Genomic DNA, 13865 nt, shown 5'->3' on the forward strand with positions numbered 1-13865 from the left:
TTGGAGCACCCCCCCTCCCCAACCCCCAATCCCCAACCCCCCAGGCTACTAACCCAACATCAATTGTTACCCACAATGAGGTCACCCCCCCCTTCCCGCCCAACCCGCCACCCCTTCTTCACTTGTTTACATCTCTCATTATCTGTCTGTTCTTTGCTCTCCATTGGAACGCTCCAACAGGCTGGACACAGATTTAAAGGACACGGCAGGAAAGTAAGTGACGGAGGCCTTCGTGGTTTTTGTGCCAGTAGGGGGACCACCTAATAAATGGTAAACGGGTTATACTTTTCTACCTTCGAGGTACTCAAAGCGCTTTGACACTATTTCCACATTCACCCATTCACACACTGATGACCCAGGAGCAAGGGTAAATAAAGTGTCATGCTCAAGGACACAACGGGTGGACTTGGATGGCGTAAGCCAGGGATCGAACCAGGAACCATCAATTCTCAAATGGACCCCTATTCAATTACCAAACTAAACGAAGTACTGTGTTCCCTCGATTATCGCGGGGGTTACGTTCCGGACTCCCCCTAATATATACATTTGAAGTACAAACCCCGTTTCCATATGAGTTGGGAAATTGTGTTAGATGTAAATATAAACGGAATACATTGATTTGCAAATCATTTTCAACCCATTTTCAGTTGAATATGCTACAAAGACAACATATTTGATGTTCAAACTCATAAACTTTTTTTTTTTTTCTGCAAATAATAATTAACTTAGAATTTCATGGCTGCAACACGTGCCAAAGTAGTTGGGAAAGGGCATGTTCACCACTGTGTTACATGGCCTTTCCTTTTAACAACACTCAGTAAACGTTTGGGAAGTGAGGAGACACATTTTTTAAGCTTCTCAGGTGGAATTCTTTCCCATTCTTGCTTGATGTACAGCTTAAGTTGTTCAACAGTCCGGGGGTCTCCGTTGTGGTATTTTAGGCTTCCTAATGCGCCACACATTTTCAATGGGAGACAGGTCTGGACTACAGGCAGGCCAGTCTAGTACCCGCACTCTTTTACTATGAAGCCACGTTGATGTAGCACGTGGCTTGGCATTGTATTGCTGAAATAAGCAGGGGCGTCCATGGTAACGTTGCTTGGATGGCAACATGTTGCTCCAAAACCTGTATGTACCTTTCAGCATTAATGGTGCCTTCACAGATGTGTAAGTTACCCATGTCTTGGGCACTAATACACCCCCATACCATCACAGATGCTGGCTTTTCAACTTTGCGCCTATAACAATCCGGATGGTTCTTTTCCTCTTTGGTCCGGAGGACACGACGTCCACAGTTTCCAAAAACAATTTGAAATGTGGACTCGTCAGACCACAGAACACTTTTCCACTTTGTATCAGTCCATCTCAAATGAGCTCAGGCCCAGCGAAGCCGACGGCGTTTCTGGGTGTTGTTGATAAACGGTTTTCGCCTTGCATAGGAGAGTTTTAACTTGCACTTACAGATGGAGCGACCAACTGTAGTTACTGACAGTGGTTTTCTGAAGTGTTCCTGAGCCCATGTGGTGATATCCTTTACACACTGATGTCACTTGTTGATGCAGTACAGCCTGAGGGATCGAAGGTCACGGGCTTAGCTGCTTACGTGCAGTGATTTCTCCAGATTCTCTGAACCCTTTGATGATATTACGGACCGTAGATGGTGAAATCCCTAAATTCCTTGCAATAGCTGGTTGAGAAAGGTTTTTCTTAAACTGTTCAACAACTTGCTCACGCATTTGTTGACAAAGTGGTGACCCTCGCCCCATCCTTGTTTGTGAATGACTGAGCATTTCATGGAATCTACTTTTATACCCAATCATGGCACCCACCTGTTCCCAATTTGCCTGTTCACCTGTGGGATGTTCCAAATAAGTGTTTGATGAGCATTCCTCAACTTTATCAGTATTTATTGCCACCTTTCCCAACTTCTTTGTCTCGTGTTGCTGGCATCAAATTCTAAAGTTAATGATTATTTGCAAAAAAAAAATGTTTATCAGTTTGAACATCAAATATGTTGTCTTTGTAGCATATTCAACTGAATATGGGTTGAAAATGATTTGCAAATCATTGTATTCCGTTTATATTTACATCTAACACAATTTCCCAACTCATATGGAAACGGGGTTTGTATTTGTAAGCCCTCCACACAGCTATCACAAATACTTTTTGTCAAGTTCAAACACTGATGACATCTATTAAACAGACAAAGAAGCAAGGAATCAAACAGAGACAGAATTAAATTTGGCTGAATGAGGAGTAACGCGCGGACCTGCCCTTGTACAGTGTCCCACCACGCTCTGACGAAAGATTGTACGCCTCCTTTTTTATTTGGACTTTCCCTGATTACATGACAACAGCCGTTTTTTAAAGGAAGGGGGGTCGTAAACAGCCGTCGCCTTTGGTTACAAAACAGTTCAAAGAAAAGGTGCCTGGAGGGAAGGTCAGGTCCTGCTTCCTCTCCGCTTTGTAGATCTCGGGTCAAGACAAAATCTTCCTGTGGATTACAATAGCTCAAAGAAACCGACACCTTCATGTCGCTTCCCATCCTACACAGTAGTGGAAGTCACCTGAGTGGCTGCAGGATAAAGCAAAATGTATCTTCCTCTGCATGCACTTTAAAATGTTGCTATGGCGACTCAGCAGTTGGTGTTTTTCAACTAACTCATCAGCAATTTTAATGCCGACTCAGCAGTTTGCTCCGTACTGCTCTTAAAACATTCACTGTAAAAAAAAAAAAAAAAATGTTGACTCAACTTAACCCAGTCAGGTCATCTTGTTGCTTTGACTGAGTTAACTTAGACTTAGACAAAGTTTATTGATCCACAAGGGAAATTGTTCCACACATTAGTTCAGTTTCAAAGGATGAAAAGGGTAAGGATGGAAAGGATAATGCAGGTAGTAAGTAGACTGAAAATGTACCATAGTAGCAATATAAAATATAACATATATGTAATATTTACATATATATATATACATTATATAATATATACTGATATATTATCCATCCATTTTCTACCACTTGTCCCTTTTGGGGTTTTATATCATATGTATTTTACACTTTAAAACATGGGTTGATGCAACATTTAGTCTGATGTAAGATGAACTTGAAAATTAGAGATGTCCGATAATATCGGACTGCCGATATCATCGGCCAATAAATGCTTTAAAATGTAATATCGGAAATTATCGGTATCGGTTTCAAAATTATCGGTATCTGTTTCCAAAAAGTAAAATTCATGACTTTTTAAAACGTCGCTGTGTACACGGACGTAGGGAGAAGTACAGAGCGCCAATAAACCTTAAAGCCGGCCCAATCACATAATATCTACGTCTTTTCACACACACAAGTGAATGCACGCATACTTGGTCAACAGCCATACAGGTCACACTGAAGGTGGCCGTATAAACAACTTTAACACTGTTAGAAATATGCGCCACACTGTGAACCCACACCAAACAAGAATGACAAACACATTTCGGGAGAACATCCGCACCGTAACACAACACAAAACACAACAGAACAAATACCCAGAAGCCCTTGCAGCACTAACTCTTCCGGGACGCTACAATATACCCCCTTTATTTTGGAAAACCTTGTTGCATTGTTTAACGCATCCAGCGGGGCATCGCAACAAAATTAGGCATAATAATGTGTTAATTCCACGACTGTATATATCGGTATCGTTAATTAAGAGATGGACAATATCGGAAATATCGGCAAAAAAGCCATTATCGGACATCTCTATTGAAAATATAAGTTGAGATAACTTTAAAAGGTGTTGGTTCAATGTATTTTAGCAAGTTCCTACAACTGCAAGTCAAGTTGGCTCAACGTGGTAAATGGTCAGTATTTGACTATATATATTTGTATATCAATTCATCAGTCAATCAAAATGTATTTATATAGCCCTTAATCACAAGTGTCTCAAAGGGCTGCACAAGCCACGACGACATCCTCGGCTCAGATCCCACACATGTGCTCATAAATTCACATACCCTGGGAGAATTTAGGATTTATCGGCCATTCTTCAGAGAATATGAATGATAACACAAAAGCCTTTCTTCCACTCCTGGTTAATGGTTGGGTGAAGCTATTTATTGGAAAACAACTGTGTTTACTCTCTTTAAATCAAAATGACAAAAGAAAGACCCGAATCAAAAGTTTACATACCCCAGTGACTTTGACCTGATAACGTGCACAAAAGTTGACAAACAGGTTTGAATGTCTAATGATGATTCGTATCCTCACCTGTGACCTGTTTGTTTGTAATTCCTGTGTGTGCGCCAAAGGTTAGGGAGTTTCTGGGCTTCTCACAGACCATTGCATCTTTCATCCAGTGCTGCACAGACGTTTCGGAATTCTGAGTCATGGGGAAAGCAAAAAAGTTGTAAAAGGACGTGCGAGAAAAGGCAATTGGACTGGATAAAACAGGGAAAAAAAGGTATTCAAGGAATTGGAGAATGCCAATCAGCAGCGTTGAAACGCTGATTAAAAGTGGAAAATGAGGGATTTTGTTGAAATCAAATCAAATCAACTTTATTTATAAAGCACATTTAAAATTTACCACAGGGGTAGCCAAAGTGCTGTACAATGAACAGGTTAAAAGATAAAACGAGTACCGAGCAAACACAACACAACACAAACAGAACACTATAAAAAATAAATAATTAAAATAGAATAAATAAAAACATAAAAACAGGTTCACAGCAGGTGTATTATAGGGTGCCATTGCAGGATGGATATCACTCAGTGTTAAAAGCCATGGAATAAAAGTATGTTTTTAAGAGAGATTTAAAAACAGGAAGAGAGGAGGCTTGTCTAACACTCAGGGGTAGGTCGTTCCAGACCTTGGGAGCAGCAACGGCGAAAGCTCTGTCACCTCTAAGCTTAAGCCTTGGGTCAGGGACCCCACCAGTGGGTGTGCCTTCTCTGCTGGCCTAACATAACCAGAAATAATGATAATAATTAAAGATAAAAGTATTTATTTAATTTTCCCTAAATATCTAAAAGTATTCATATTCTCTTCATGTCATATTATGCTCTTTCCAGCGCTGTTGTTTTTAGGTTACAGTTTGTAACCAATCGGAATTCAGCTAGCTTATGTTGCCATGCTGTACCAAATCTGCCCCGAAGCCTTCAGAATCAACAATGAATCAACAATCAACTCTGCACTTTAAAGGGGAACATTATCACCAGACCTATGTAAGCGTCAATATATACCTTGATGTTGCAGAAAAAAGACCATATATTTTTTTAACCGATTTCCGAACTCTAAATGGGCGAATTTTGGCGAATTAAACGCCTTTCTATTATTCGCTCTCGGAGCAAACTGCTGAGTCGGCATTAAAATTGCTGATGAGTTAGTTGAAAAACACCAACAGCTGAGTCGCCATAGCAACATTTTAAAGTGCATGCAGAGGAAGATACATTTTGCTTAATCCTGCAGCCACTCAGGTGACTTCCACTACTGTGTAGGATGGGAAGCGACATGAAGGTGTCGGTTTCTTTGAGCTATTGTAATCCACAGGAAGATTTTGTCTTGACCCGAGATCTACAAAGCGGAGAGGAAGCAGGACCTGACCCCCCCTCCAGGCACCTTTTATTTGAACTGTTTTGTAACCAAAGGCGACGGCTGTTTACGACCCCCCTTCCTTTAAAAAACGGCTGTTGTCATGCAATCAGGGAAAGTCCAAATAAAAAAGGAGGCGTACAATCTTTCGTCAGAGCGTGGTGGGACACTGTACAAGGGCAGGTCCACGCGTTACTCCTCATTGAGCCAAATTTAATTCTGTCTCTGTTTGATTCCTTGCTTCTTTGTCTGTTTAATAGATGTCATCAGTGTTTGAACTTGACAAAAAGTATATGTGAAAGCTGTGTGGAGGGCTTACATATACAAACCCCGTTTCCATATGAGTTGGGAAATTGTGTTAGATGTAAATATAAACGGAATTCAATGATTTGCAAATCATTTTCAACCCATATTCAGTTGAATATGCTACAAAGACAACATATTTGATGTTCAAACTGATAAACGTTTTTTTTGTGCAAATAATCATTAACTTTAGAATTTGATGCCAGCAACACGTGACAAAGAAGTTGGGAAAGGTGGCAATAAATACTGATAAAGTTGAGGAATGCTCATCAAACACTTATTTGGAACATCCCACAGGTGAACAGGCAAATTGGGAACAGGTGGGTGCCATGATTGGGTATAAAAGTAGATTCCATGAAATGCTCAGTCATTCACAAACAAGGATGGGGCGAGGGTCACCACTTTGTCAACAAATGCGTGAGCAAATTGTTGAACAGTTTAAGAAAAACCTTTCTCAACCAGCTATTGCAAGGAATTTAGGGATTTCACCATCTACGGTCCGTAATATCATCAAAGGGTTCAGAGAATCTGGAGAAATCACTGCACGTAAGCAGCTAAGCCCGTGACCTTCGATCCCTCAGGCTGTACTGCATCAACAAGTGACATCAGTGTGTAAAGGATATCACCACATGGGCTCAGGAACACTTCAGAAAACCACTGTCAGTAACTACAGTTGGTCGCTCCATCTGTAAGTGCAAGTTAAATCTCTCCTATGCAAGGCGAAAACCGTTTATCACATTACAAACACCGAGTCAAATCAGCTGTTATTTTCCGTTTTTTCGACTGTTTTCCGTACCTTGGAGACATCATGCCTCGTCGGTGTGTTGTCGGAGGGTGTAACAACACGAACAGGGACGGATTCAAGTTGCACCAGTGGCCCAAAGATGCGAAAGTGGCAAGAAATTGGACGTTTGTTCCGCACACTTTACCGACGAAAGCTATGCTACGACAGAGATGGCAAGAATGTGTGGATATCCTGCGACACTCGGAGCAGATGCATTTCCAACTGGACTGGACAGATCAGCTTTCAGGAAAAGAGAGCGGATGAGGGTATGTCTACAGAATATATTAATTGATGAAAATTGGGCTGTCTGCACTCTCAAAGTGCATGTTGTTGCCAAATGTATTTCATATGCTGTAAACCTAGTTCATAGTTGTTAGTTTCCTTTAATGCCAAACAAACACATACCAATCGTTGGTTAGAAGGCGATCGCCGAATTCGTCCTCGCTTTCTCCCGTGTCGCTGGCTGTCGTGTCGTTTGTCGGTTTCGCTTGCATACGGTTCAAACCGATATGGCTCAATAGCTTCGGTTTCTTCTTCAATTTCGTTTTCGCTACCTGCCTCCACACTACAACCATCCGTTTCAATACATGCGTAATCTGTTGAATCGCTTAAGCCGCTGAAATCCGAGTCTGAATCCGAGCTAATGTCGCTATAGCTTGCTGTTCTAGCCGCCATGTTTGTTTGTGTTGGCATCACTGTGTGACGTCACAGGAAAATGGACGGGTGTGTATATAACGATGGTTAAAATCAGGCACTTTGAAGCTTTTTTTAGGGATATTGCGTGATGGGTAAAATTTTGAAAAAAACTGATTTTTAATGGTTTTAACCCTTCTGAAATTGTGATAATGTTCCACTTTAAGTGAACGGACACATACAGTTGATGGACAGTTGCAACAGCCAATCAGATCACGAGTTGTTGTCAGTAAGGCCTTCTAGCTGGCCTTACGCTGTGATCGGATACTCACTTGGGTGTCCCAAGTGAGTATCCAATCACAAGTTGCGAAAACAGGAAGTGGCACAAGGGCCATATGAGCCACAGAAAACTTGCTGGTACTCACAAAGAAGGAGAGCAAAACGTTGATTTTTTACCAATATTTTTTGTGTTATTTTCATTTTAAAGGCCTACTGAAATGCGATTTTCTTATTTAAACGGGGATAGCAGGTCCATTCTATGTGTCATACTTGATCATTTCGCGATATTGCCATAATTTTTGCTGAAAGGATTTAGTAGAGAACATCGACGATAAAGTTCGCAACTTTTGGTCGCTGATAAAAAAAGCCTTGCCTGTACCGGAAGTAGCAGACGAGTAGCGTGACGTCACAGGTTGTGGAGCTCCTCACATCTGCACATTGTTTACAATCATGGCCACCAGCAGGGAGAGCGATTCGGACCGAGAAAGCGACGATTTCCCCATTAATTTGAGCGAGGATGAAAGATTTGTGGATGAGGAAAGTGAGAGTGAAGGACTAGAGGGCAGTGGGAGCGATTCAGATAGGGAAGATGCTGTGAGAGGCGGGTGAGACCTGATATTCAGCTGGGAATGACTAAAACAGTAAATAAACACAAGACATATATATACTCTATTAGCCACAACACAACCAGGCTTATATTTAATATGCCACAAATTAATCCCGCATAACAAACACCTCTCCCCTCCCGTCCATACAACCTGCCAATACAACTCAAACACCTGCACAACACACTTCAATCCCACAGCCCAAAGTACCGTTCACCTCCCCAAAGTTCATACAGCACAAATATTTCCCCAAAGTCCCCAAAGTTACGTACGTGACATGCACATAGCGGCACGCACGTACGGGCAAGCGATCAAATGTTTGGAAGCCGCAGCTGCATGCGTACTCACGGTACCGCGTCTGCGCATCCAACTCAAAGTCCTCCTGGTAAGAGTCTCTTTTGTCCCAATTCTCCACAGGCCAATGGTAAAGATTGACTGTCATCATCCGGGAATGTAAACAATGAAACACCGGCTGTGTTTTGTGTTGCTGCAGCCGCCCGCAATACACCGCTTCCCACCTACAGCTTTCTTCTTTGCTGTCTCCACTGTTCATTGAACAAATTGCAAAAGATTCACCAACACAGATGTCCAGAATACTGTGGAATTTTGCGATGAAAACAGACGACTTAATAGCTGGCCACCATGCTGTCCCAAAATGTCCTCCACAATCCGTGACGTCATCATACCGAGACGTTTTCAGCAGGATATTTTGCGCGAAAATTAAAATTGCACTTTAGTAAGCTAACCCGGCCGTATTGGCATGTGTTGCAATGTTAAGATTTCATCATTGATACATAAACTATCAGACTGCGTGGTCGGTAGTAGTGGGTTTCAGTAGGCCTTTAAGTGCGCAAAATCACTTATATTAGAAAGTAATCTCATAGAAATGACTGCGGTCATTTGATTATTAGAATAAAAATGGAACTTGTTATTAAGTCAGGTTTGGGACAGTTATGGCCGCACGGTGTACGTCTGATGTTGCTCACTGTGTGCTCAGGGAGTTGTTGTGTTTGCTCGGACACGTGACAAATCAGAGGGAATGTTGACTGAGGAGTTTGTAAATCAAAGTTCCGCTGTTATCGAGTTACAGCCACACTCCAAATATCGCCTCCTTCCAGTTAACGCTTTGTCCTTTTTTGCAATTTAAGTGACTAAAACTCCCTGCTGTAACTACAACATTTACAGCAGTGTTTTCCAACCACTGTGCACACCAGATATTGTCTAATTTCACCTAATTGGGTTAAAAATATTTTTTGCAAACCACTAATTATAATCCGTAAATGTCTGCGCTGTCTAGAGCTCGACAGAGTAACCGTGTAATACTCTTCTATACCAGTAGGTGGCAGCAGGTAGCTAATTGCTTTGTAGATGTCGGGAACGACGACAATGGTTTGCAGGTAAAAAGGTATCTTGTCAGTGTTTGTAGGTGCCGAACCCCAAGATGCAGAGAAGGCGGAAGGCATTGTACGAGAAAACATGATTTAATTAAACACTAAGGCAAAACAACAAACAAAAGGGTAACAACAAAAGGCGCGCACAAGGCGGAGAACAAACTTGGTTATGAACTAAAATAGCACAGAGGCTAACTTTGGATAAGAAACAAAAACACTTACTGTGACACGAAGGAACTAGGACCTGAGCAGAGTGAAACAAAAGTAGACAGAGCTACAACGGCAAGTGTTAAGACAGGTAGTAATGACAATGACAATAATCCAGCACTGACTGGAGGAGAAGGCAGGTTTAAATAGCAGCTGGCTGATTGACACCAGGTGTGGCCAGGTGCCAATCAGCCACAGCTGAGGGGAAGCAGCACTCAGGGAGACAATTAGGAATAGAAGACAAAATACAAAGCGCTGACGGAAAACTAAGACAAACGCAGAGGAAAAACTAAAACACAGTCAAACTGTCAGGGACAAGCCTGACATATCTAACGCTTAAACCAAAAATAAACAAAATGCGAGTGCCGCTAAGAAAAGGCATTGAAGCTTAGGGAAGCTAAAACTGAACTAGCTGCAAAGTAAACAAAAACAGAATGCTGGACGACAGCAAAGACTTACGGTGTGTAGAGCTGCAGACGGCGTCCACAAAGTACATCCGTACATGACATGACAATCAACAACAAAATAGGAGCGTAAGACAAGAACTAAAACACTACACACAAGAAAACACCAAAAAAAACCTCCAAATAAGTCACGGCGTGATGTGACAAGTGGTGACAGTACACCGACATTGAGACAAGAGCTATAGTGATGCATGCTTGGTTATGGTTTGAATTCATATCCAACAATTTCGAGAACGACTTTTTATTGTCAATATCGGCTGCTAGGTTTCATTTTTGAATGTTTTCTGCTGGTTGCGTGCCTCAGAATTTTTTCAATGGGAAAAAAATGTGCCTCGGCTCAGAAAAGGGTGAAAAACACCGACTTACATTATAATTAGCATTCCGTGGTTCATAGCGAGTGATCAAACTTTGCTGCCACACTATGAAGCAAACTGAAGTTTTTCTACATTTTGGTATCGGCCATCTGTGATTTAAATCTGGCACCGACCGGACAAAATCTGTATGACGAGTCGGATTTTGAAGGACCACACTGCAAAAAGTCTGTTCAAAAACAAGAAAAATGAGGGGTATTTTATTTGAACTAAGCAAAATTATCTGCCAATAGAACAAGAAAATTCGGCTTGTCGAGACTTTCCAAAACAAGTAAAATTAGCTAACCTCAATGAACCCAAAAATACCTTAAAATAAGTATATTCTCACTAATAACAAGTGCACTTTTCTTGGTAGAAAAAAAAATAAGACCTTTTTGCTCAATATGTTGAAAAAAAACAATGAAGTAAATGCTAGTGCCTTTATCTTGACATAATGATATGCGCTCGGCATTACATTTCTTGAAACCAGCAAACTTATACTAAAAACTACTTTATTGTTCTTAATGGAAAGGCAACAAGGCAACCACTTGTTACTCTCGGGGTCTCCTAGCCGCTCAGGCCAATCATATGGTCTAAAAATGCATTTTTCCATGGATAACATGACATCATCGCGCCAAGTGCGTGCTCTTTCAGTCAATTAGTGCGCATATATACAGCCCGGCCCCCGGCCAAAACATTTTTTATTGTAATTTTGAGGAATTTACCTGAATGTGCATGAACTATTTCTGTTCAAAATTGTTAGACATGTCACATGTTAAATGTTTAAATATTAACTGTCAGTTTACTGTACTGTGCCAACTGTACTACTATATGAGTACGTGTTTTCTATTGTTTCATTGAAAATAAAACCGCTAAGTCCATTTGGCTGTCATCCGTTTTAATTATGAGACAATTGTGTCAAAATCTTGATTTTTTTATTTTTTAAGACATTTTTACTTTGAAAAAGCATTTTTATACTTGTGAGTGTTGATGACACAGCTTTGCAACGATTATGGTTCGTTTCCAGGTGCACTGCAAAAAGTGAAATCTAAGTAAGATGAAATATCTCAAATAAGGGTGATATTTGCTTATTTTCCGTCTGATAAGATAATTCTTCTCACTAAGCAGATTTTATGTTAGAGTGTTTTACTTGTTTTAAGGGTTTTGGTCCTAAATGATCTCAGTAAGATATTACAGCTTGTTGCTGAGATTTGATGACCTATATTGAGTAAAACATGCTTGAAACTAGAATATCAACTGTTGCAAAGCTGTGTCATCAACACTCACAAGTATAAAACTACTTTTTTAAAGTAATCATTTCTTATTTCAAGCATGAAAAAAAAAAATCATGATTTTGACACAATTGTGTCTCATAATTAAAACAGATGACAGCCAAATGGACTTTGCTGTTTTATTTACAATGAAACAACAGAAAATACGTACTCATATAGTAGTACAGTTGGCACAGTACAGTAAACTGACAGTTAATATTTAAACATTTAACATGTGACATTTCTAACAATTTTGAACAGAAATACCGTATATCACCAAATAGTAGCCCGGGCGTTTATTTCACAAAATCGATTTTGGAGACAGGCGTTTAAAAGAAGCAGGCGGTTATTTGCACAAGGCTTTTATTAATTTTTGCACCAGCCTATTATTTGGTTACAATGGTTACTGTCCAGTATTATTATTTTTTTTTCAGCACAAAAAACTTTAAATGCAAAAGCTATTGTAAACATACAAACAAAAAAACAAGAGATCAACATGAGGTAGGCTATCAAAAGACAAGAGATCAACAAGGCCTCAACATGGCAGTAGTGCAACAATTGTCAAATAGAATACCAATACTAAAAATAAATACACTTTTTAAATAAAGCAGCCTACCGGGAAAAATAAAATGATGGTACCAAGTACTCAAGTATAAAACCCACCATCAAAACAGAACAATAAAACTGTCACTTAAATAAAATAAAGGCTACAGTACCAAGTACTCCATAAAACCATCAAAACAATAATACTGCAGCAAACGCAACCCCAGTAGCATTTTAATCTAAATTATGCAAATAACAGCCCATGGGCGGCTATTTGGACATAGGCGGTTATTAGAAAGAAGCGGTTAATTCACAAAATGGGGTCAGAACCCGGGCGGCTATTAGGACATGGGCGGTTATTTGCCCAAGGGCGTTTATTTGGTAATATACGGTAGTTAATTCAGATAAATTCCTCAAAATTACAATTAAAACAATTTTCGGGGCCAGGCTGTATATATGCGCACTAATTGACTGAAAGAGCACGCACTTGGCGCGATGATGTCATGTTATCCATGGAAAAATGCATTTTTAGACCATATGATTTGCCTGAGCGGCTAGGAGACCCCGAGAGTAACAAGCGCTTGCCTTGTTACCTTTCCATTAAGAACAATAAACTATTTTAGTATAAGTTTGCTGGTTTCAAGAAATGTAATGTCAAGCGCATATCATTATGTCAAGATAATGGCACTAGCATTTACTTAATATTTTTCAACATATTGAGCAAAAAGGTCTCTTTTTTTTTTTTTCCTACCAAGAAAAGTGCACTTGTTATTAGTGAGAATATACTTATTTGAAGGTATTTTTGGGTTCATTGAGGTTAGCTAATTTTACTTGCTATGGAGGTTAGAGCTGTGGTTGCTAGGGCTATGATGGTTAGGGCTATGACGGTTAGAGCTGTGGTGGTTAGAGCTGTGGTTGCTAGAACTATGATGGTTAGGGCTATGATGGTTAGCGCTGTGGTGGTTAGAGCTATGGAGGTTAGAGCTGTGGTTGCTAGAACTATGATGGTTAGGGCTATGATGGTTAGAGCTGTGGTTGTTAGAGCTGTGGTTGTTAGAGCTATGGAGGTTAGAGCTGTGGTCTAACTTAGACCTACATTTCATAAAGCAAAAATCAACAGGAAGTTTGCAATTCCCCCTTCAAAACAAAAGTTTTGTAAAAAAACGGTGACCTTTTTTCAAACATTATCTCCTCTGAGCGCGTTTGTCATGTCAGCTTCAAACTAGCACAAGAAGAGATTGAACCCTTCTGATTGAAAGTTGACCAAAGAGTTTTAATTACTGCTCCGGTTTGGATTTTATGTGCCGTCAAAGTCGGTCCCGTCCATCGCTGCTTGCAGCTTTAATTTGACTTGTTTTGGAAAGTCTCGACAAGCCGAATTTTCTTGTTCTATTGGCAGATAATTTTGCTTAGTTCAAATAAAATACCCCTCATTTTTGTATTTTTTTTCTTTTTCTTGTTTTTG

At 40.3% G+C, this 13865-nt stretch overlaps 1 protein-coding gene across 6 annotated transcripts in view; it reads left to right on the plus strand.

Moving 5' to 3' along the window:
* LOC133578811 (uncharacterized) overlaps positions 1 to 13865 on the plus strand; it is a 180012-nt gene that overhangs the window by 164199 nt on the left and 1948 nt on the right. For 5 of the 6 annotated variants that reach the window (XR_009811881.1, XM_061933304.1, XM_061933319.1 and 2 more), the window contains one exon: positions 181 to 213. The exons of the other annotated variant lie outside the window; for it this stretch is intronic. Coding sequence is in view for 4 of the 5 variants with exons in the window: in XM_061933304.1 (XP_061789288.1) it covers positions 181 to 213 (33 nt within the window). In the remaining variant the exon portion in view is untranslated. The remainder of the gene's footprint in view (positions 1 to 180; positions 214 to 13865) is intronic. 6 annotated transcript variants of the gene reach the window in all.

The sequence above is a fragment of the Nerophis lumbriciformis genome, linkage group LG03 (assembly GCF_033978685.3).
Source record: "Nerophis lumbriciformis linkage group LG03, RoL_Nlum_v2.1, whole genome shotgun sequence".
Classification (NCBI taxonomy): domain Eukaryota; kingdom Metazoa; phylum Chordata; class Actinopteri; order Syngnathiformes; family Syngnathidae; genus Nerophis; species Nerophis lumbriciformis.